This window comes from Elgaria multicarinata, chromosome 3, assembly GCF_023053635.1.
Source record: "Elgaria multicarinata webbii isolate HBS135686 ecotype San Diego chromosome 3, rElgMul1.1.pri, whole genome shotgun sequence".
Lineage (NCBI taxonomy): Eukaryota > Metazoa > Chordata > Lepidosauria > Squamata > Anguidae > Elgaria > Elgaria multicarinata.
Genome location: NC_086173.1, coordinates 173,742,670 through 173,766,882, shown reverse-complemented (window position 1 = coordinate 173,766,882; position 24,213 = coordinate 173,742,670). Strand labels below are relative to the sequence as shown.

At 46.9% G+C, this 24,213-nt stretch overlaps 1 protein-coding gene across 1 annotated transcript in view; it reads left to right on the top strand.

The window, feature by feature from the left end:
- The window catches only part of LOC134395813 (zinc finger protein 850-like), a gene marked incomplete at its 5' end in the record, with an annotated part of 47,381 nt that extends 26,124 nt beyond the window's left edge, over positions 1-21,257 (top strand). The window contains one exon of the mRNA XM_063121972.1: positions 18,689-21,257. Within this exon, the coding sequence (XP_062978042.1) occupies positions 18,689-19,968 (1,280 nt within the window). The remainder of the gene's footprint in view (positions 1-18,688) is intronic.
- Positions 21,258-24,213: the final 2,956 nt, after the last annotated feature.

The following is a 24,213-nucleotide window of genomic DNA, read 5'->3' as shown; positions in this document are numbered from 1 at the left end:
CAGATCAGCAGGCCAGTGCTTAAGCCAGGACTACTCAGACAGCTTGGGAAGGTGCTGGCTCCAGGGAAAGTTTCTTTCCCCACAATCGGACATACTGTGAGGACTTTTCTTCCACATTTTCAGCACTCCGTGCTTGTGTGAATTTTCTATGGGTCATCAAAGTTGATTGATGAAATATTCTACTCCAATTGTATTCGTTCTCCTGTAACGGAGTCTTCTAAAACCAAGGGCTCTGCTCTATGGAAAGGTTTTTCCACATTCCAGTTACTATTAGAATTTACTGGACTCTTCCTTATGTGCGACCTTCAAAGCAATTTCAAGCCTTTGCTATGATGGACGCTCACTGCACAGTTTGAGCGCTGATAGAGCTTCTGCCTGCATGAATTTTGTGATGTGATTTAAGATGTATTGCATGACTACAACGTAAATAAATACTACTACTACAATGCCAAACAATGCAACACAAGAAGATAATTAATCACAATAAATAAGATTAAAAGTCAGAAATATAAAATCAAATTACACTAAATAAAACCTAAGTGCAGCTGACTGAGAGACAAGGACTGCGCTATGTTTTCTCTGTGGGCAAGTATGGATTTGCTATGGGCAAATGCTTTCATGGGCTTTAATATATCCTGCTTTTAGGGATGAAGGGAGCCCTGCTGTTCACATAACGGGCTCAAGTTAAAGGAAGCCAGATTCCGGCTGGACATCAGGAAAAACTTCCTGACTGTTAGAGCAGTGCGACAATGGAATCAGCTACCTAGGGAGGTTGTGGGCTCTCCCACACTAGAGGCATTCAAGAGGCAGCTGGACAACCATCTGTCAGGGATGCTTTAGGGTGGATTCCTGCATTGAGCAGGGGGTTGGACTCGATGGCCTTGTAGGCCCCTTCCAACTCTGCTATTCTATGATTCTATGATCCTAAGAGCGGGTGGAAATCAGTTCACTTCCGCCCCTTTTTGGGGTTCAAGTGCAGGGAACAGAGAGGGCTTAGAGTGGAGCCATGGGATGCATTGGGAGAGAAACTCTGATTCATCAGCAGACCTCTTATTTCCAGAAGGGCCGAAGGTTTTCCTGCCTTGAGCCTGAGATGGAGTCAGACCTGCTCTCAAAGAAGGGGTCCAGGTGTGGAACAAGAGGCCACCATGAGAAGAAGTTGCCATGTGTGTTTTAGTCCTCACGACTAGAGGCTCCATGGATCCAGAATCTTCCTGTACCCTGATAAAACTTCACCTAACATTAGGGTGACCCTATGGAAAGGAGGACAGGGCTCCTGTATCTTTAACAGTTGTGCTGAAAAGGGAATTTCGGCAGGTGTCATTTGTATACATGCAGAAGCTGGTGAAATTCCCTCTTCATCGCAACAGTTAAAGCTGCAGGAGCTATACTAGAGTGACCAGATTTAAAAGAGGGCAGCTTTAACTGTGGTGATGAAGAGGGAATTTCACCAGGTTCCCCATATTATAAAAATGACACCTGCTGAAATTATTGTTTCTATGCAACTGCTAAAGATACGGGAGCCCTGTCCTCCTTTTCATAGGCTCACCTTACTTGACCTCTCTCTTTTTAGAGCATCTATTCTTGTTTAGAGTTCTGAAGGGCACCAGGTTGGGGAACACTATTCTGCAGCAAGGGCAGGCAGCAGGACGGAGGGCTCCCATGCCGGAGGCTGCGTTACGCACTCAAAGGGGAAACGGCTGTGGATCCCACAAAGCCCCCAGGAGCAGATGGGGCGGCGATGCTGCTGGGGGGATAAAAGACACACACCCCCATTGTGGAAAAGCCCCCTTCCCAAGTCCGCGTCTTTGCCAGGAGCCTCTGCGGCTCTCTAGTGCTGCCTCCACCGAAGGGTTAAAGAGGCGGAGAGGGGGCTGGGTCCTAGAGCCCAGGCTGGATGAGGCCCCTCCCTTCCGGCCCCACACTTCCTCCCCCCCATTGCAAAGGAGCCTGGGATTCTCCCCCTGCGCCTGCGAGCTTCGTCTGTCCGCTGTCTGCAGCCTCTTTTCCCCTGCGAAGGAGCCGGTGAGTGCAGATTGCAAGGGGGGTCCCAGGGGGAGGGGGCGGAAAGAGAGCCCCCCCAGGGCAGGGGGTGCAGGTTTGGGGCAGGGCGTGGGTGGGAAGAGAGAGGGTGCCCCGAGCCCCCTCCCCAGGGGACTGACCCACTTACGGCCTCTCCAGGAGACCCCCGCCTTGCACCTCCTTCCCTCCCTATAACTTGGGGATCGCGGAAGGGAAGGCTGCAGAAAGGAGGGGGGTCTGCGAGGGACCCAAGAGGAAAGGTCCCGGGTGGGGAGGAGGAATGTCCCCCCTGCGGGCAAAAGGCTGCCCTGGTGTCCTGTTTGCATTGCAATTTTTGTTTTGTTTCCTCTCCCTGATGCAAACCTAGTGAATAAGCAAAATTCACAAGCCACTTTGGTCACGAGGCCTTCGAAATACAACCTGGGGCGCTTTTGTTGATTAAGAAGGGAGCCTGCTGCTGGTTTTAGGACGTCCCTCTTTGATGTGAAGTGAGCTCGATGTTCACATCCTGAGAGTGGGGAGAAACCGCTGTTACTCAGGTCCCTGTTTGGGGTTCAAGTGTTGGGAGCAGAGAGGGCTTAGAAAGGGAGCGGTGGGACGGATTGGGAGAGAAACTCTGGTTCATTGGAGATGTAGAACCAGAGCAAGGGCTGGCACTTTCAGCTTTTGGTAAATACCCTGCCCTTTAAAGAACCAATGTTTTTCCTTAAAATGTGTTCATACAAAATATCGGAGCCAGCAAACTTTTGCTCTTCCATCTTTCCTCTCTTCTCCATTTCTGCTCCCACCAGGCATCAAAAAAGTCTCCTTCCTTTACTCCCAATTTCCCTTTTGAGGCAAGGACTTTCCTTTAGGAATTCAAACAGAGAGCTGCATGAATTAGATCCAGCTGTGGCCAACTTAATACCCAGGACCTGTCTCAGATTGGTCTCCGCAACCCTGGCCACACAGGAATCAGGCTCCTGGTTGAAAAAGAGGTTCTGGCTCTGACCCAATGGGAGAGAGAGAGAGAGACACTAAGGGAGCCTTAAGATATGCATGGTTCATAAAGGAAGTAAATGCAAAAGAACGTCTCATACGGAAGCAAAATGTGAAACATGTAATGACTACAATGAAATACATGGCTACGCTGTGCAAAATACTCTACAGTTTAACTTTTGCTTGGGCTGTAAGAAAACAATATGAAAACACTACGTGGCCCAACTAGCGGCAGTTGAAGTGTTATTTAGCTCTGCTTCAACTTCCACCAGTCCAAACTAGTTGGATGCAATGCTAAAAGTGTTCAATTACGTAACATTAGAGTTGAAACTTTTGCAGAAAAGAAAGGAAAGAGAGCAGGGATGGCGTGAGGTTCAAAGGCAGGTGTAGCTCTCTATCCCCAGGCAGAGATCTGAAGAACAGGATGTTGCAGACCCAGAGCAAAGGTGGAAGAGACTCCTCTTGTGAACTCAGTGTAACAGGGTGTTGAAGGACCACATTTCTCAGACAAAAGGTGTTCTGGTGTCATGTACGCATTGCGTTTTGTTTCCTCTCCCTGTTTTAAACTGTACCAGGATACCTATTCTTTACATTAGAATCATAGAATAGTAGAGTTGGAAGGGGCCTACAAGGCCATCCAGTCCAACCCCCTGTTCAGTGCAGGAATCCACCTTAAAGCATCCCTGACAGATGGCTTCCCAACATTTCTAGCCAGCAGATGATAACCTCCTTGTTCCAGCATCAACACCATGAGATGAACGCAATGGAGGAATGGCAGGAAACACTCCAGGGGTGGGGGAAGGCACAGAACACAGCAGGTGACCAACCTGCCCTCCTTTGAAGAAACCCCAAATGGCACATAACACAAAGAACTTCCTGATACGTAATTAGTCATTAGTATCGCTGTAAATCATATATTCCTGAGTATGTGCATAGAATGCAAGCCATGTTTTGTCCTATTTTTTTTAATTATTTGTATCTGCGGAGATACCCAGATACAGATTATATTAAAAAGTGGGGGAGGAATGGCCCTGTTCCTCTCCCCTCCCCCATTCTGTTTGTCTGTTTTGCTTTTCCAGAGGCGCGGGGCTGGAAAATTCACACTTGCCTTCCTTCCCGTGCAGATGTCGGGAAGGAGCGCAAGTGCGGGTGCCTGGATTTCTCGCTTAACCACCATGGTTAAAGCCATGGTTTAAGGTGTCTTGTGAAAGAGCCCAATTTGTATTTCATTTTTAAAATGAGCATAATAGCAGTAATAAGGTTGCATTGTTCTTTCCTTTTCTACCAAAGGAAGTGATTTTCCGTGGGATTACTTCTGGTGGAAACATTTCCCTTCTCCACTGCAAGAGAGATTTAGCCCTTTTTATTCCAGGGCTCCACCTTGTTGGATTGATCTAGATCTAACTGCAATCCCTGGGAAAGGAAAAAGCCCATTAATTCATATCCACAGGGGATCAAGATCAAATCAAATACCAACTGCGCCCTTATCTGGACAGAGATAGCCTAGCTACAGTGATCCATGCTCTGATAACCTCTCGTTGGATTACTGCAATGCGTTATACGTGGGGCTGCCTTTGAAAACGGTCCGGAAACTTCAACTGGTACAAAACAGGGCAGCACGGTTACTAACAGGGACTGGCCGGTGAGACCACATCTCTCCGGTCCTTTTCCACCTTCATTGGCTGCCAGTCCAGGTCCGGGCCCGATTCAAAGTGCTGGTATTAACATTTAAACCCCTAAACGGCTTGGGGCCAGGCTATCTGAAGGAACGCCTCCTCCCATATGTACCTTGCATAATAGCTATAAATTAAAAGTATCTGCTACCTGTCCTTCCCCGGGGAGAATTAGGTGAAACAAGCATAGCTATACATCACACCTGATAAGAGCTGGTCGAATTGGAATCACACCAGGTTGGGGGACGCTGTTTTATGGCTCTGGATCCCACAAAGCCCCCAGGAGCAGATGGGGCGGCGATGCTGCAGAGGGGGAGAAAAGTCCCCACCCCCCAATGGAAAAGCCCCCTTCCCAGGTCCGTGTCTTTGCCAGGAGCCTCTGCGGCTCTCTAGTGCTGCCTCCATCGGAGGGTTAAAGAGGCGGAGAGGGGGCTGAGTCCTAGAACCAAGGCTGGATGAGGCCCCTCCCTTCCCGCCCCACACTTCCTCCCCCCCCCCATTGCAAAGGAGCCTGGGATTCTCCCCCTGCGCCTACGAGCTTCGTCTGTCCGCCGCCTGCAGCCTCTTTTCCCCAGCAAAGGAGCCGGCGAGTGCAGATTGCAAGGGGGTCCCAGGGGGGAGGGGGCGGAAAGAGCCCCCCCCCCAGGACAGGCGGGTTTGGGGCAGGGCGTGGCTGGGAAGAACGAGGGAGCCGTCTCCAGGGGACTGACGCACTTGGGGCCCCTCCAAGAGACCCCCCCACACCTTGCACCTCCTTCCCTCCCCATAACTAGGGGATCGCGGAAGGGAAGGCTGGAGAAAGGGGGGGTGTCTGGGAGGGACCCAAGAGGAAAGGTCCCGGGTGGGGAGGAGGAATGTCCCCCCTGTGGGCAAAAGGCTGCCCTGGTGTCCTGTTTGCATTGCATTTTTGGTTTTGTTTCCCCGCCCTGTTTCAAACCTAGTGAATAAGTAAAATTAACAAGCCACTTTGGTCACGAGGCCTTCGAAATAAAACCTGGGGCACTTTTGTTGATTAAGAAGGGAGCCTGCTGTTGGTTTTAGGACGTCCCTCTTTGATGTATCAAGTGAGCCCGATATTGACATCCTGAGAGTGGGGAGAAATCGATGTTACTCTGTTGCAATTTTGGGGTTCAAGTGCTGGGAGCAGAGAGGGCATAGAAAAGGGAATTTCACCAGGTGATCCATGTATGCAAATGGTAGCCACTGAAAATGCCTTTTCAACACAACTGTTAAAGATAGAGTTGGAAGGGGCCTAAAAGGCCATCAAGTCTAACCTCCTGCTCAATGCAGGAATCCACCCTAAAGCATCCCTGACTGGTGGTTGTCCATCTGCCTCTTGAAGGCCTCTAGGGTGGGAGAGCCCACAACCTCCCTTGGTCACTGGTTCCATTGCCGTACTGCAGTACTGTTAGCATAGGTGCCTCCATTTTCTAAAGGAAGCTGTAAAGTAGCCATTATACAGCAGGCAAAATGTCATGTATGCGAGAATATCTCCTTGAGTGCATCCTCGCATCTGTCTTATCTAACATAAACAAGCGCTTTGGCTCCAGTGCTCCTGGGTCAAAGTTAACTTTCTGTAACTTACTGTAAGGCCAAAGGTATTGTTTACAGAACAGAGAGAACTGTTTAGCAAAATTAGCTATGCTCCAGTGTTATGTTCTGATTGGTTTATGCTGTGTTATCTGTACAGCACCATGTACATTGATGGTGCTATATAAATAAATAATAATAATAATAATAATAAATGCTGTGCTGAATTCCCAATGTCTTTGTCTGATTGCTCCCTTTGAAGAGACCAGACCTTGATTACTAATCAATAAAGCGCTTTTGAACCCTCTGTCGCAGAACGTGTGGAGTTGTGCTTAGGGGCTGTTTGGATGTCGTCCCTGGGTGAAAGAACATTGATCTAACGGTACAACTGTTAAAGATACAGGAGCCCTGTCCTCGTTTTCATAGGGTCACCCTAAACCATTCATCTCTTAAGGCTTCCTTAGTGGCATATTTCATGTGTTTAAAAAGCTGAAAAAGTATTCAGTGTTTTCTAGCTTAACTTTTAAAATAAACGTTCACACATTATTAACTTTTAATGGCATTAATTCAGCTCTGGTTACACTCTCTCTCTCTCTCTCTCTCTCTCTCTCTCTCTCTCTCTCTCTCTCCGTTGGGGCAGAGTCAGAACTTCATTTACAACCACAAATCTGGTTCCTTTGGGATGGGGGTCGCGGAGCCCCCTTTGAGACAGGTGCTGGCTCTTACGAACAAGGAGGGGGGCCTGTTCTTCTCAGCTGCACCCTGTCGAAGAATTCAAGCAAATAGCTATGTGGGCTTCCCCTGAGCCCACCCTGTGCGAATATAATTGCTTTGGGCCTCTTCTCTAGAAATCAAAGTATCTACGCTTCCGCAGTAACTGGAAAATGTATTAAGGTTGCAACCGTGAGACGAAGTCTTGTGAAGGGTACTGAAACACTAGTTTCACAAGATTGTGTGCCTCCTAGGACCGTTAGAGGGTGTCGTGGCTTGCTTTAGAAACAGCTAACCATGAAATGAACAGACGGGCACAAGTTTCTCAGTAATCATTGACGTCTTGTTTTTCTGTCCTTGAAAAGATTGCACTCTGCACATGCGTAAAATCCTTGCTTACAACTGGCTGAGAGGCTTACCTGTTACTGTTTTATGATTGACGTATTCCATGGAGCGGTTCTGCCTTGTCTTCTTCCATGACTGCTAAGTTTGTTCAGGAGTCTTTGTTGAGGGACTTTATCAAAAGCCTTTTGGAAGTCCAAGTAAACAATGTCCACTGGATCACCTCTGCCTACATGTCCAGCCTAATAAAGTCTCCGTGTGCCTGTCTTGGATTGAGGAGACTGACATTTACTAATGATCCATAAAAGACAAGAATCAAAAGGGTTCGAGCTACAGCTGACCAGTTAATCAATTCAGATTTACATCACGGTCTAGCTCCTGCCTATCTCTCCTCTCTCATCTCACACTATCGCCCCGCTCGGGCTCTCCGCTCCTCTGATGCCATGCTTCTCGCCTGCCCAAGGACCTCCACTTCCCTTACTCGGCTTCGCCCTTTTTCTTCTGCTGCCCCTTACGCCTGGAACGCTCTTCCAGAACACTTGAGAACTACAAACTCAATCACTGCTTTTAAAACTCAGCTAAAAACTTTTCTTTTCCCTATAGCCTTCAAATATTGAGTTTGTTCTGACTCTATACTGTTAGCTTTACCCTACCCGGTGCCTGTTTACACTTCCCTGCGCCTGTTTGCATTCTCCTTCCCTCTTTATTGTTTACTACAACTTATTAGATTGTAAGCCTATGCGGCAGGGTCTTGCTATGTACTGTGTTATCTGTACAGCACCATGTACATTGATGGTGCTATATAAATAAATAATAATAATAATAATTCGAAGGGGAGTGACCCTATAAGGAGGTTAAGGCTTTCCTGAAAATAGCGGGCAGTTCCTTGGGTCCTCTGAGGGCTTCCGCCTTGCAGTGCTAAGCGCTGCTTGTAATAAACTTTCTCGAAAGAGAGAAACGTGTCTTCGAGTCTTTGAGCACCACTCAGCGATCCCACTTAGAGGAGACGCGCCTTTCCAGGGTTCCTCGACACCCCTTCAAAATATCAGCTCTGAAGCTTTGGCCTGTGGCCTACCTTGCCAGGCTGGTGTTTACAGGAAGCAAATTATTGGGGAAGGCACATGGGCCTTGTTGCTGGAGGGGGGGGGGGGCGGTTGTTCAGCCATCCTTCAGCAGAATGATCAGTCAAGCAGCCATCTGGCTCCGTTACCAGGTTTTGCCAAGGAGGGAAGTTGGGAACCTTCTCACGGAGAACCCTGGTGTGCCTCCTTCACACTCTCCGTTTTAATTCCTACAGCGCAGTCCCTGCCTCAAAGGAGAAATTGGCAGCCAAGGAAGGAGACTGTTTCGAGTCCTGGTGGGAGCAGAAGAGAATGAAGATGAAAGAGCAAAGCTTTGCTGGCCCTGAGGCAGGAAACATACAGGGAGGGAGCAGTGCAGAGCCCTGGGAAGGAAGAGTGCAGGAGGACCAGCCTGGGAGCAACACCTGCTCAGAGACGGAGCGCCAGGGCTTCAGGGACTTCTGCTACCAGGAGGCCGAAGGGCCCAGAGAGGTTTGCAGCCGACTCCACCACCTTTGCCGCCAGTGGCTGAAGCCAGAAAGGAACACGAAAGCTGAGATGCTGGACCTGGTGGTCCTGGAGAAGTTCCTGGCTGTCCTGCCCCTGGAGGTGGAGCGCTGGGTCAGAGAGTGTGGAGCGGAGACCACTTCCCAGGCGGTGGCCCTGGCAGAAGGCTTCCTCCTGAGCCAGGCAGAGGACCAAGAGCAGGTGAGAGCATTTCATCCTGATGACTAGCAGGGACTGTGTTCTTAATACTTACCTCATCTTTATTTTACATGTCCTCTAAGGAAGGGATGCCCCAATTTCCAATGACACCTGCAAGTATAGTCATGTGTAGAGCAGGCCGTTGTTAAAATATGCAATTCCCTACCAGAGGATGCAGGGATGGCCATGAATTTTGACTGTTTAAACGGGTTAGACAATTTTTTGGAGGAGAAGGCTATGAATGGCTATATCCTACCTCCAGTATCCTGAGCAGTGTGTCTATGTACACCAGTTGCTGGGGAACATGGGCTGGAGGGTGCTGTGACATTCATGTTCTGCTTGTGAGTTCATGGACAACAGCTGATGGACCACTGTGGGGAGAGAATCCTGGAGGAGATGGACCCTTGTTCTGATCCAGAATGGCTTTTTTCATGTTCTTATGATCACAGGAAAACTGAATGGGTTTATGAAGTTCTGGGGAAGGAGGGGATCCTTCTTCAGCCAGTGGCAGAGTCTCCTCCCAACAGGACAGGAAGAGCATTTGTAGACACCAAACTGCTGTTTTTACAGCGGAAGATGCTGGATATCAGGGAATGTCTGGGAGGTTCTGCCTTTCCTCCTGGCTGGTTTTTGGAGGGTGTTCAAGCGCTTTGCTTATGCCAGGGTTGATATCTTAGCCCCCTGACAAAGACACATGGCTCTGTGTCTTGGATAGTAGATCAACTTTAGAATGAGACCTGAAAGGTAAAGCGATTGGGAAATGCTGCCCTTGCCTTGACCTGACCCATTTCTTTCCTTCCCACCTCCCCCTTCTCTGTCTGGGATCCTCCCTCCTGTAAACAAAGTAAGTTTAAGAAAACTTACACTTTTGGAGCGAATGCAGCTTTTGTGCTCACAGATGCGGGTTCTGATGGTTCTTGTGGTCTTACCAATGTACAATAAATTACACGGACTCTTGATGGCATGAATCGCAAAAGCTGCATTCGCTCCAAAAGACTTCAGGCACCTCTGGTCAAGCATTTTCTTGATATGGGCCATGATGACAAAGACCTGAGATTCTGGATTATTGAAAGGTTTCAAGGATGTGGGACAAGAGTAGACCATCAACTAAGAAGGAGGGAAATATTCTGGATTTTCACCTTAAGGACATTACAACCACAAGGACTCAACGAAGAGTGTAATTGGATGCCTTGGTTGTAATCCTGTTCTTCTATTTTAAAGTACAGCTCTATTGTATTCCTTTTCTGTCATTTCTTGACATTATTTTGATATATATTTTCATTCGTATATGTAGTAAGTATTATTAGGTTTGTCTTAACTATGTTTTAAGTAGGGATGTGCTCCACTCCGATTAGGAGCGTAGAAGCAGTAGCGGATTGGCCTGCTCCGCCTTACCCAGAAGCGGAGTAGGAGCGGACCGCGGACCCCCTAGAAGCAAGGCGAAGAGAAGCGGCCATTTTTCGGAGCTCCGAGTTCAGGCGGAGCGCTCCGGTCGCCATCTTGAAAACATTTCGCCATAGGATTGCATTGTGGCAAATAATCGCGCATAACTATGTTGTTTTTGAAGCTATCATTCTGAAAATTCTTGTGCACAGAGAGTCGTGGATGGGGGTCATTTTGAGACCACTCTCACCTCTCTGCGTTGTCTGGGTCGCGTGCTATATTTTTGTGAAAATCGGGTCAACCGCGCGGCTCAAACGGCGTTTTCGGCTTTTTGCCCATAGGATTGCATTGAGGGATAGAATCGGGGATAACTGGGGGGGGGGGGGTTAAGCTATCATTCTGAAAATTCTTGTGCACAGAGAGTCGTGGATGGGGGTCATTTTGAGACCACTCTCACCTCTCTGCATTGTCTGGGTCGCGTGCTATATTTTTGTGAAAATCGGGTCAACCGCGCGGCTCAAACTGCGTTTTCGGCTTTTCGCCCATAGGATTGCATTGAGGGAAAGAATCGGGGATAACTGGGGGGGGGGTTTAAGCTATCGTTCTGAAAATTCTTGTGCACAGAGAGTCGTGGATGGGGGTCATTTTGAGACCACTCTCAACTTTCTGCATCGTACGGGTCGCGGGCTAGAAGTTTTTAAAAAATCGGCGGGAAAAATACCTTTTTCAAAGGGCTGAGGGGCAGAGTCAGCTCCCGGTCATGATGATCCCAAAGTTGGAGGAGGGCATAGGCAAAACAGGTAACTTGGGATTCTGGGAAACTTCTCTTTCTTCATCTGAACGGGCTTTTCCCCGTGTTTTTTAACACAGTAGCCCCACCAAATGCACAAACACAACCTGAAATCATATACTAAGCCAAGAATAAGAGATAGAAACACAGCACTGCTCCCCACCCTAACCTTGGTGAACAACTGAATCGATGTGGTGCAAGGGGATGAGCTCCCCTAGGGCATCTCATCGTGGACGTGCCCCCACTCTCTCCTGCACTGGAAGGCCATTAGAGCCTTCCAAAGAGAGTAAAACGGTGGAGCAATGCCTATCATGAGTTGAAGTGAATGGTCACTTTTCAGTGGTGGAGCAATGCCTGTTATGAGTTGAAGTGAGCGTTTTACTTCTTCTCAGAGCTGTTGGTGGCTGTCAGTGTCTTGAACTGGCAGCTACTTCCCCCTCCCCCGGGCACGTCCCCCTATTGCTGGTAAAAGACAGATATAGCCTTTTTAAAAAAATTCTTCTTGCTGTTTATTGAGCAACACTGCTGCTTTTAATTCCACCCCTCCTTTGTTTATTGATTGATTTATTCCATTTTATATGCATTACTGGCTTATCCTTGGCTCACTTCCTTATGCCCCCAGAAATGCCAGCTGCATGCCTGCCTGCCTTCCCTCCCTCCTCCCCTGCCCACCTCGCAGGGATGTTGTGTGTGGGGTGCCCGATTTTCAAAAATTCGCCAAAAATCAGGGGATGATGGGATTGCTTTGAAACTTGGCGTGCGTGTGTATATCCCCATGAGGTGTCATGGTGCCAAACATGAGGTTTCTAACTTGAACAGAAAAAAAGTTGTATAATTTTTTAGCTTTCAATGCAAGCCTATGGGGGGGGGGGAAACGGAGCTCCGGATCCGGATCCGGATCTCCGGGCGGAGCGGAGCGGAAGTGGGCGGAGCGGGGGCGGGGCGGAGCGGCCCAATCCGGAAAATGGCGGATCTGCAAGTGAAGCGGAGCGGGGGGTCCGTGCACACCCCTAGTTTTAAGCATCATATCAGTCCACTCAGTCCCCTTTAAGGGAGCATACAGGCCGTGAGTACGGTTGTTTCACGTTTTAGGATTTGAAAAGCAGCCTAATCAGGAGCAAATTTCAGAGATTACTTACTCCTCAATTAGTTGAGGAGGTGCAGGGAACGCTTATCGAATTTACAGATGACACAAAATTGGGTGGGATAGCTAATACCCTGGAAGACAGAAACAAACTTCAAAGTGATCTTGATAGGCTGGAGTGCTGGGCTGAAAACAACAGAATGAAATTGAATAGGGATAAATGCCAAGTCCTACATTTAGGAAATAGAAACCAAATGCACAGTTACAAGATGGGGGATACTTGGCTCAGCAATACTACAAAGGAGAAGGATCTTGGAATTGTTGTAGATCGCAAGCTGAATATGAGCCAACAGTGTGATGTGGCTGCAAAAAAAGCAAATACTATTCTGGGATGCATTAATAGAGCTTCCAAATTGTGTGAAGAACTGGTTCTCCTCTATTCAGCACTGGTTACACCACATCTTGAGTATTGGGTCCAGTTCTGGACACCACACTTCAAGAGGGATGCAGACAAGCTGGAGCGTGTTCAAAGGAGGGCCATTAGGATGTTCAGGGGTCTGGACAAAGCTCTGTGAGGAGAGATTGAAAGAACTGGGCATGTTTAGCCTGGAGAAGAGAAGATTGAGGGGAGACAAGATAGCACTCTTCAAATATTTAAAACGTTGCCACACAGAGGAGGGCCCGGATCTCTTCTCAATCCTCCCAGAGTGCAGGACACAGAAAAAGGGCTCAAGTTACAGGAAGCCAGATTGTGTCTGGACATCAGGAAAAACTTTCTGACTGTTAGAGCAGTACGACAATGGAATCAGTTACCTAGGGAGGTTGTGGGCTCTCACACACTAGAGGCCTTCAAGAGGCAGCTGGACAACCATCTGTCAGGGATGCTTTAGGGTGGGTTCCTGCATTGAGCAGGGGGTGGTACTCCATGGCCTCGTAGACCGCTTCCAACTCTACTATTCTATGATTGTGTGCTGTCACCTGAGCTTAGAGTGCTTCATTTATCGGGCTTCTCACCGGAGTGAATTCTTTGATGTCACTTAGGGCCTGCACTGTAAGCAAAGCTGTTGTATTACCCCACAGTTCTGTTCCCATAGGTATGTCTGCCTTTGTATGTCTAGTGAGCGCAGAATGTTGGACTGAGTGGGTGTGGCTGATGATGCTGTGAAAGGGGGAGGAGCATAAATGGGGGAGTCTAGAGCTTGAGGGTGGTTGGTTAGTTGGTTGGGCGTTGGGAGTGTCAGTTAGGATTGTCAGTGGTGTGGAGAATGAAAGGAGATAAGATTTTAAGAGACTTAAGATTACAGTTGTTATTAAAACTAACAGATTAAACAGGTTAACTTGAATTTGAAATAACTAAGATCAGCTAAACAGAAACATTTTATTTTGTTTTGTTACCTCAAACCACATGTCTGCTTGGCTTTATCACCTGCTCTACAATTACTATCATAAACATCTTATATATTTATTTATTTATATTTATTTAATTTATATACCGCCCCATAGCTGAAGCTCTCTGTTCATAAAGGTTAAAAACAGTAAACATTAAAAAAAAAGTATACAAAATTTAAAACCATCAAAAACATAAAAACAGTATCCATTTAAAAACAACAGTTCTGGGGGCTGTTAAAAACAAACTTAGCGTTGTGAAATATTGTTAAATGCCTGGGAGAAAAGTCTTGACGTGGCGCCTGAAAGATAACAATGTTGGGGCCAGGCGAGCCTCATCGGGGAGATCATTCCACAATCGAGGGGACACCAGCGAAAAGGCCCTCTCCCTTGTTGCCATCCACCGAGCTTCCCTCGGAGGAGGCACTCGGAGGAGGACCTTAGATGTTGAGCGCAGTGTATGGGTAGGTTCATGTCGGGAGAGGGGTTCCGTCAGGTATGGGGGTCCCATTCTATGAAGCAAGTGCAGCTGCTGGTAATAATAATTTTTAAAAAAACCTCTTTGTTAATTTAAAAAACAAGTTGATGGGCCATAGTGAAGGTTTCAAGAAAGGTGTCTGGGATCACACAGGTGACCATGGGCATCCAATTGGCTTCTTCCAGTGTTGTCCTTCAATTAGGGTTTGCAGGTCCTGGCCACGGCGCGTATATCTCGATCAAACACACGAGGGGTCGAGAATCCAACTTAGCCAAGTTTTATTAGAACAATACTGCAGTATTGGGCACTCTAGCATCAAATCAAACCAGAGCACCCCGATCAAAAAATACTTGAAACATTTATAGTCTTTTGATCAGAAAAAAAGTGCATTCAATTTGCCATTGATCAACGTCATTACATTTATAGCACCTTATTGGTCTTTTTTTAGTAGCATGTTGGGATTCCAGAGAAAGTGTTAGTGCATACAATCATAAATCACCTGTTACATTCGTTGTCTCATTGGATAAAACCCTTCTCTTTGTCTTTTGTGTTCTCATTATTAAGGAATGCATAGCAAGCAATGTGAGTGACCTTAAACTAGAAATGTGTGTGTGTGTGTGTGTGTGTATGTATATATCTGTTGCCTTTTACTTGGTATATCATATTCTTCCCACGGATGCAAGCACACAATCTCAGGACTGTATTTGACTCTTTTGGAAACAGAGAACAATGTGAAATCTCTCTCTCTAGTGACGTCACCAGTTTAAAGTAAGATCTCTCATTTTGATCTCTCATTTTATTTATTAATTACATTTATATCCCACTTTTTTTCCTCCAAGGAACCCAAGGCGGCGTACATAATCCCCCTCCTCTCCATGTTATCCTCACAACAACAACCCTGTATGGTATGGAGAATGTGGATAGGGAGACATTTTCCTCCCTTTCTCAAAATACTAGAACCCAATAGGGTCATCCCATGAAACTGATTGGTGGGAGACCCAGGACAAATAAAAGGAAGGACTTCTTCACACAGCATGTAGTTAAATTATGGAACACACTACCACAAGATGAAGTGTTGGCCGCCAATCTGGATGGCTTCAAAAGGGGGTTGGATAAATGTCTGGAGGAGAAGGCTACCCATGGCTACTAGCCCAAATCTTGAGCATGCATAGGAACATGCGGTGAAAATCCAGTCCTGATGCCTATCAACTCTATGGGTTTCTCCCAATTGAAAGAACCCCCTTAGCCTTCACACCTCTACCTGTTCTAGGTCAACAGATCCACCCATAGATCCACCATGCAATGTTGCAGTCCATCTCCAACGCGCCCTGAATCTAGGCTGCAGCGCTTCCCGTCTTCTGCCGGATACTGGAGGGGTGTCTGGCGTTCTGTTCAACGCATTAGACCTGTTTGTTGCGGCTGGGTAAAGCTACCATTCTGCCTATCTTGTCTTCTGGGCTGGTAGGAGCAGGCAACACACCCAGCTCAACACCTGGACATGAGGGTGAGCGCTCTCCCCGATTCAGAAAGCGATTCTTGCAGAAGGTGTGATGAATTTGTCCTTGCCAAGGGTTTTATGAGTGGATCTATGGGTGGATCTGTTGACCTACAACCAGGATGATCAGAGGTCTGGAAACAAAGCCCTATGAAGAGAGACTGAAAGAACTGGGCATATTTAGCCTGGAGAAGAGAAGATTGAGGGGAGACATGATAGAACTCTTCAAATACTTCAAAGGTTGTCACACAGAGGAGGGCCAGGATCTCTTCTCGATCCTCCCAGAGTGCAGGACACGGAATAACGGGCTCAAGTTAAAGGAAGCCAGATTCTGGCTGGACATCAGGAAAAACTTCCTGACTGTTAGAGCAGTACGACAATGGAACCAGTGACCTAGGGAGGTTGTGGGCTCTCCCATACTAGAGGCATTCAAGAGGCAGCTGAACAACCATCTTTCAGGTATTCTTTAGGGTGGATTCCTGCACTGAGCAGGGGGTTGGACTCGATGGCCTTGTAGGCCCCTTCCAACTCTATGATTATATGTACACCAGTTTCAGGGGAACGTGGGCGGGAGGGTGCTTTTGCACTCGTGTCCTCCTTGTGCTCTTCTTATGTTCTCATGATCACAGCAGAAGTGAATGGGTTTGTGAAGTTCTGGGGAAGGAGGGGATCCTTCTTCAGCCAGTGTCAGAGTCCTCCCAACAGAACAGGAATAGCATTTGTAGACACCAAAGCTCCCGTGTTTACAGTGGAAAATGCTGGATATCAGGATTGAACTCTCAGCCCCCTGACAAAGACACAAGTTCCTGTGCTGTGTGGCTTGGATGGTAGATCATCTTTAGAATGAGACCTGAAAGGTAAAGCGATTGGGAAACGCTGCCCTTGGCCTTGACCTGAGTCATTTCTTTCCTTCTCTAATCCTACTTCCCTGCCTGGGATCCTCCCTCCTACTCCAGGTCCAGGGGATGTTGGCCAGAGCACCCACAGATTTCCCTGAGGCAGAGAAGCCTCCACCGGGCATCACACAGAGGCCGCTGGACAGGTGGATCTTGCAGGAGGGGGACGGAGGACCCTCCTCACTGGGTAAGGATTAGTGGACGTATTTCCCCATGGTCTCCCTCCCTCAATTACGCCTGAAGTGCATGAGCTGTCTTAATGTTCTCCTTGAGCCTGATTTTGCTGGGGGAGATACTCAAAAAGGAAATGTTGTTTAGTAATTTGGTTCGAGGGTATCAGACCCACTCTGGCCCGGTCTTACACACTCACCAACTAAGGTCCTCCTCCAGGCACCTACTCAGAGGGAAGATCAGAAGACGACAACAAGGGAGAGGCCTTCTCTGTGGTGGCCCCCCAACTGTGGAACAATCTCCCCAATGTGGTTCACATGGCACCGACATTGTTATCTTTTCAGTGCCAGGTCAAGCAATATGTAATTAGCAATATGTAATTAATTAGCCTGGGTCTGTTTTTTTAGGGTCATAGTTTTAAAACTTGTTATAGTAGTTTTATATGTATGCGTATATTGTATGTTTTCGCAGTTTTAAATATTTGGATATTGTTTTTAAGTGCTTCGGCTATGGTATGGTAAACAAATGCAATAAATAAATAAACAATGAAAATAAACAATGAAAATGGGAATAGTTAAGAATGTTAACTTACCTTCTCACCTTCCCACCTTTACCTTCCTCACAGGGAGCAAAACAACCTGCAGGGGAAGTGAACTGATCCTGGGGGGTCCTTCTGGGCCTTGTTCGCTTGGTGGTGGAGTGGAAGCGGTTTCTGCACAGCCTGGGCAGGTAGGGGAGTCCTGGGGGCCTCCGTCTCCTGCACATCTCTTTGGTCCTGGAAGAACCTGCCCCTTCAGCCTTTGCTCTTCTCCAAGATGGCTTCTGGGAAGGCCTTGAATGTCACTCGCAATGCTTTGGCATTCAGAAAGAGGACCTCACCATCCTTGTCTTCACGGATTGCTACATAATGCTTAAAGAGAACATCAATTCTTCTTCTTCTTTCAGGGTCTGGTGACCTTTGAGGAGGTGGCCGTGCATTTCTCGGAGGAGGAATGGGCTCTGCTGGATCCAGGCCAAAGGACTCTGCACAAAGAAGTCATGGAGGAGAATTGTGGGATCTTGGCCTCTCTGGGTAAGGAATGGGATTCCTCTGGGTAAGGCTCCCTCTCTGCCTTCTTGCCAGATCCTAGAAGGTGGAATTTCAGCTCTTCTTTCTTTGTGTCAGTACAGAATACAAATGTCATTAACTCCGAAGACCTGACAAAACATTGAGAAAAGCCCATTGATGGACTTGCTCGGTGGCAGAGATGGCTGCCAAGCTATCTTACTTTGCTGCTATAATTGCATCTGCATAATATTGAAGATGTTACAAATATTACCTTAATGGTCTCCATGGAGGAGAGGAGAGTTAAGCCTTTTCAGAAGACAGCTCTGGACAGCTTGCTTTTCATTTTAAGATATAACTAGAGATTGAAAATAACCATTAGGGTTGAATTTCCACTTTCCAGTTCCCAGTTAAATGATCAACTAGGAGAAAATGTCAGATTTTAAGTGTATTTTATTTTTACAGTATTTTATGTTGTTCATTTATTCTCTCAACTACTTTATATGAGTTATTCCATATAAATGAAAGCATTTTATGGCAGTCTAGTTCTCAGTTCTATTGATCATCGGGATATTTAATAGGTTTAGAAGGATCTGCCTCACCAACTATTTTTTTTTTATCCTGTGAATCAAATCAGCAACCGTTTGTTTTGTTCCAAGATTTCAAGACGATTTCTGTGTTTATACTTGCAGGTGATCACAGGGAGAGCAAGAAAAATGGCCTATACCAGAGAAGGAAAACTGAAACTGAAGAGAAGAGGGAAAACGAATCCGTTTTTTTTGAAGGATCAGACGTCTGTGATACTCCAATACTAGAAGCACCAAGTGAAAAGAACATTCGTAAAAGGAAGAAACAGAGTAAAACTAAGAAGATACATTCTAACAAATATCAAAGGTTTCAATGCTTAGTGTGTGAAAAACAATTCACTTTCCACTCAGAACTTAAGCGGCATCAAAGAATTCACACTGGAGAGAAGCCCTATAAACGCTTAGAGTGCGGGAAGAGCTTTTCTTACAGCACAAGCCTTAAGCAACATCAAAGAATTCACACTGGGGAGAAGCCCTATAAATGCTTAGAGCGCGGGAAGACCTTTGCTCAGAGCACACACCTTAAGAAGTATCAAGGAATTCACACTGGGGAGAAGCCCTATAAATGCGTAGAATGCGGGAAGAGCTTTGCTCGCAGCATAAACCTTAAGCGGCATCAGGGAATTCACACTGGGGAGAAGCCCTATAAATGCTTAGAATGCGGGAAGAGCTTTGCTCGCAGCATAAACCTTAAGCTGCATCAAAGAATTCACACTGGGGAGAAGCCCTATAAATGCTTAGAGTGTGGGAAGACCTTTGCTCAGAGTACACACCTTAAGCACCATGAAGGAATTCACACTGGGGAGAAGCCCTATAAATGCTTAGAATGCGGGAAGAGCTTTTCTTACAGCACAAGCCTTAAGCGACATCAAAGAATTCACACTGGGGAGAAGCCCTATAAATGCTTAGAGTGCGGGAGGACCTTTGCTCAGAGCGCACACCTTAAGCAGCATCAAGGAATTCACACTGGGGAGAAGCCCTATAAATGCATAGAATGCGGGAAGAGCTTTCTTCACAGCACAAGCCTTAAGCGGCATCAACGAATTCACACTGGGGAGAAGCCCTATAAATGCTTAGAATGTGGGAAAAACTTTGCTCAAAGCACAAGCCTTAAGCTGCATCAAAGAATTCACACTGGGGAGAAGCCCTATAAATGCTTAGAATGCGGGAAGAGCTACGCTCACAGCACGAGCCTTAAGCTGCATCAAAGAATTCACACTGGGGAGAAGCCCTATAAATGCTTAGAGTGCGGGAAGACCTTTGCTCAGAGCACACACCTTAAGCAGCATCAACGAATTCACACTGCGGAGAAGCCCTATAAATGCTTAGAGTGCGGGAAGACCTTTGCTCAGAGCACGCAGCTTAAGCTGCATCAAAGAATTCACAGTGGGGAGAAGCCCTATAAATGCTTAGAGTTAGGAAAGAGCTTTGCTTGCAGTACAAGCCTTAAGTGCCATCAAAGAATTCACACTGGGGAGAAGCCCTATCAATGCTTAGAGTTAGGAAAGAGCTTTGCTTGCAGTACAAGCCTTAAGTGCCATCAAAGAATTCACACTGGGGAGAAGCCCTATAAATGCTTAGTGTTCTTTTCATTAGAATCATATAATAGTACAATTGGAAGGGGCCTATAAGTCCAACCCCCCTGCTCAATGCAGGAATCCACCCTAAAGCATACCTGACAAATGGTTGTCCAGCTGCCTCTTGAAGGCCTATGTTTTGCGACAGTCCACAAGCTTCCAAGGTAACTGGTTTCATTGTCGTACTGCTCTAACAGGAAGTTTTTCCTGATGTCCAGCCAGAATATGCCTTCCTGTAACTTGAGCCCATTATTCTGTGTCCCGCATGCTGGAATGATCGCGAAGAGATCCTGGCACTCCTCTGTGTGACAACCTTTCAAGTCATTGAAGAGTGCTATCATATCTCCCCCCAATCATCTTCTCCAGGCTAAACATGCCCTGTTCTTTCAGTCTCTCCTCATAGGGCTTTGTTTCCAGGCCCCTGGTCATCCTTTGAACATGCTCCAGCTTGTCTGCATCCTTCTTGAAGTGTGGTGCACAGAACTGGGTGAAATACTCAAGATGTGGCCTAGCCAGGGCCGCATAGAGGGGAACCAGTACCTCATGCGATTTGGAAGCTATACTTCTTTTAAAGCAGCCCAAAATAGCATTTGCTTTGTTTGCAACCACATCACACTGTTGGCTCATATTCAGCTTGTGATCTAGAACAATTCAAAGGTTCTTTTTGTTTGTAGTATTGGTGAGTCACGTATCCCCCCTCTTGTAAATGTGCATTTGTTTTCCTTTTCCTAGGTGTAGAACTTAGTATTTATCCCTATTAAATTTCATTTTGTTGTTTTCAGCCCAGCACTCCAGCTCATCAAGATCTCTTTGAAGTTTGTTTCTGTCTTCCAGGGTGTTAGCTATCCCACCCAATTTGGTGTCATCTGCAAACTTGATTAGCGTTCCTGGCACTTCCTTCAACTTTTAATAAAAATGTTGAAGAGCATTAGGCCCAGGATTGAGCCCTGCGGTACCCCACTCCTTACCTCCCCCCAGATTAAGAAGGTACCGTTGAAAAGCATTCTTTGAGTCTGATTCTGTAGCCAACTATGTATCCACCTAATAGTTGTTCCATCTAGTCCACTTTTAGCTCTTTTGTTAATCAGAATATCATGGGGCACTTTGTCAAAAGCTTTGCTGAAGTCAAGGTATATTTCATCCACAACATTCCCATGGTCCATAAGTGAGGTTACCCAATCAAAATCTGCTCCAGAATTTTCCCAGGGATGGATGTCAGACTGACTTGTCTGTCTTTTCCCAGCTTTCTCCTTTTTGCCCTGTTTGAAGAAGGGACAACATTAGCCCTCCTCCAGACATATGGCACCTCACCCGTCTTGCATGATTTTGCAAAGATAATAGATTTTCCCCCTAGGCTAAAGAGTGAAAATGTGCAAACTTTATTCCTGTTCTATTTCTGTATTAAGGTTGGATGATGTGTGTGAATGGTGTTTTCTTATTAATAAAGGCATTCTTTAGTATTCTAATTTGTTGTCTGTTTGAATCAGTACTTCCTAAGCCACCAAGGCAGACTCCATCTCTGAACCTAAGGGTGTAAGTAAGGGTCTGTCACTAGGAAATGTTATGATTAATTATGATATCTACATCCTAAATGTGTGTCTTGGGCTTTAGCTAGACCTACCTGTTGGTCCACGACGGAAGGGTGAAGTTCCCGCGATGGTTTTATCGTGAGATCCCCTCTCTGCTTACACGTGGAGCACAATGACCTCAGATGGAGAGGCGTCGCGGCCGCCATTTTTAAATTTTCTTAAAGAAGCAGCAGCGTGTGAACGCTTGTGCACAAAAGGTACATTTTGTTAAAAAAAGTACTTTCCCTTAAAAAAAGTACACCCCCGATGGGTGCAGCACTCCTGAGGAGTGCTGGGCCCCATGCACAGGTCCTGGCTCCTCGAAAAACCAGGCCTAAATGGGAGGGCAAGATCCCGGGGCAAGGGAGAGATCATCCCTCCCTGATCCCAGCATCTGCTGTGCGTCATGTGGGATTTTGTCTGGTCTTGCTATGGCCTTCGTCCAGTGTCTCATCAAGGTATTTCTATTGTTAAAGTCAGGCCAGTTTCAACGTCCCCCCTGCCTGGTTTTCCCCAAGCTCCTACCAGAATATTAAGCAGCTTCAATAATGTGTTTGCAGAAACATGATTTCTCTGGTCGTGCACCTGCTGCGTTGGACCCGCAAAGACCCAAATAAGTGTGTATCCTGCCACATATGTTGGGTTGGGTATCAACTGGGAGAGTCCCATGATGGCGCTGGAAGCCATGAAAAGTGCTGGTATTAACGTTTAAAGCCCTAAACGGCTTGGGGCCAGGCTGGCCGACGAGACCACATCACGCCAGTCCTTTTCCAGCTTCATTGGCTGCCAGTCCAGGTCCGGGCCCGATTCGAAGTGCTGGTATTAACATTTAAAGCCCTAAACGGCTTGGGGCCAGGCTATCTGAAGGAACGCCTCCTTTCGTATGTACCTGCCCGGACCCTGAGGTCATCCTAAGGGGTCCTTCTCCGCGAGCCCCTGCCAAAGGAAGTGAGGCAGGTGGCTACCAGGAGGAGGGCCTTCTCTGCTGTGGCACCCCGGCTGTGGAATGAGCTCCCTAAGAAGTTTCGCTTGGCACCTACATTCTATGCTTTTAGACGCCAGGTGAAGACCTTTTTATTCTCCCAGCATTTTAAGAGTCTATAAATAAATTTTAACTTGGTGTTTTAAATTTGTAATTTTGCATTGCTGCTGTTTTTATGTGGTTGAGCTTTTATATTGTACTTTATGTTATGGTTTTACACTGTTGTTTTATATTTTGAATGTTTTTAATTTTTGTGAACCACCCAGAGAGCTCCGGCTATTAGGCGGTATAGCACACTTTGGAGTGTGCTGTCATCAGTATGGTGACAACATGAAGCTCTATTTCTCCTTTTCATCTTGAGCAGGAGAGGCTGTGGATGTGTTGAACCGGTGCCTGGCTGCAACAATGGACTGGATGAGGGCTAATAAACTGAGAATCAATCCAGACAGGACTGAGATGCTGTTAGTAGGTGATTCCGCTGACAGGATGGGGGGTGTTCTACCGGTTCTGGATGGGATTGCACTCATCCTGAAGCAGCAGGTTCGTAGCTTGGGGGTTCTTTTAGATCCATCATTGTCACTTGAGGCTCAGGTGACCTCGGTGGCATGGAGTGCCTTCTACAAACTCCGGTTGGTGGCCCAGCTACGCCCCTATCTGGACAGGGATAACCTGGCTTCAGTTGTCCATGCTCTGGTAACCTCCAAGTTAGATTACTGCAATGCGCTCTACGTAGGGCTGCCTTTGAAGACGGTTCGGAAGCTGCAGCTCGTGCAAAATGCAGCGGCCAGATTGATTTCGGGAACCAGAAGGTTTGACCATATAACACCTGTTCTGGTCCGCTTGCACTGGCTGCCTGTATGTTTCCGAGCCCAATTCAAGGTGCTGGTTTTGGCCTATAAAGCCTTACACTGCTTGGGACCACAATACCTAATGGAACGCCTCTCCCGACGTGAATATACCCGGTCACTACGTTCAACATCTAAGGGCCTCCTCCGGGTGCCTACTCCGAGAGAGGCTCGGAGTGTGGCAACAAGGGACAGGGCCTTTTCGGTGGTGGCCCCCAGACTGTGGAATGATCTCCCTGATGAGGCTCGCCTGGCGCCAACGCTGCTATCTTTCCGGCGCCAGGTTAAGACTTTCCTCTTTGCCCAGGCATATGGCGGCACATCTTAATCACCCACATGTTTAGTTTTTTAATGGTTTTTAATGCTTTATGTGTATATGTTCTGTGTTTTAGAATTTAAAATTTTGTATACTCGTTTTAATCTTAATTTTAGAATTTCTGCAAATCGCCCAGAGAGCCCTGGCTATGGGAGCAGTATATAAGTGCAATAAATAAATAAATAAATAAATAAATAAATAAATAAACCCTGAGCTGCACAATAAAAGGGCCCTGAGAAAGGAAGTTGAAGTCCCCCCAACACAGTCAGCTTAGGGAAAAGGAAAGCCACCTCCAAGGCCACCTCTAGCAGCTCAAGCGGGGAAGGCACTCTGGTATAGAGTGCAATAATAATAATAATAATAATAATAATAATAATAATAATAATATCAGCAGCAGCACCATTGTGATTTTCAACACCACCTCCAAGACCACCTGTCAGGGATGCTTTAGGGTGGATTCCTGCATTGAGCAGGGGGTTGGACTAGATGGCCTTGTAGGCCCCTTCCAACTCTGCTGTTCTAGGATTCTATGATTCTATTAGTTCAGATGCGGAGACAGTTCTGCAGTGGGGTGGACAGAACACCAAG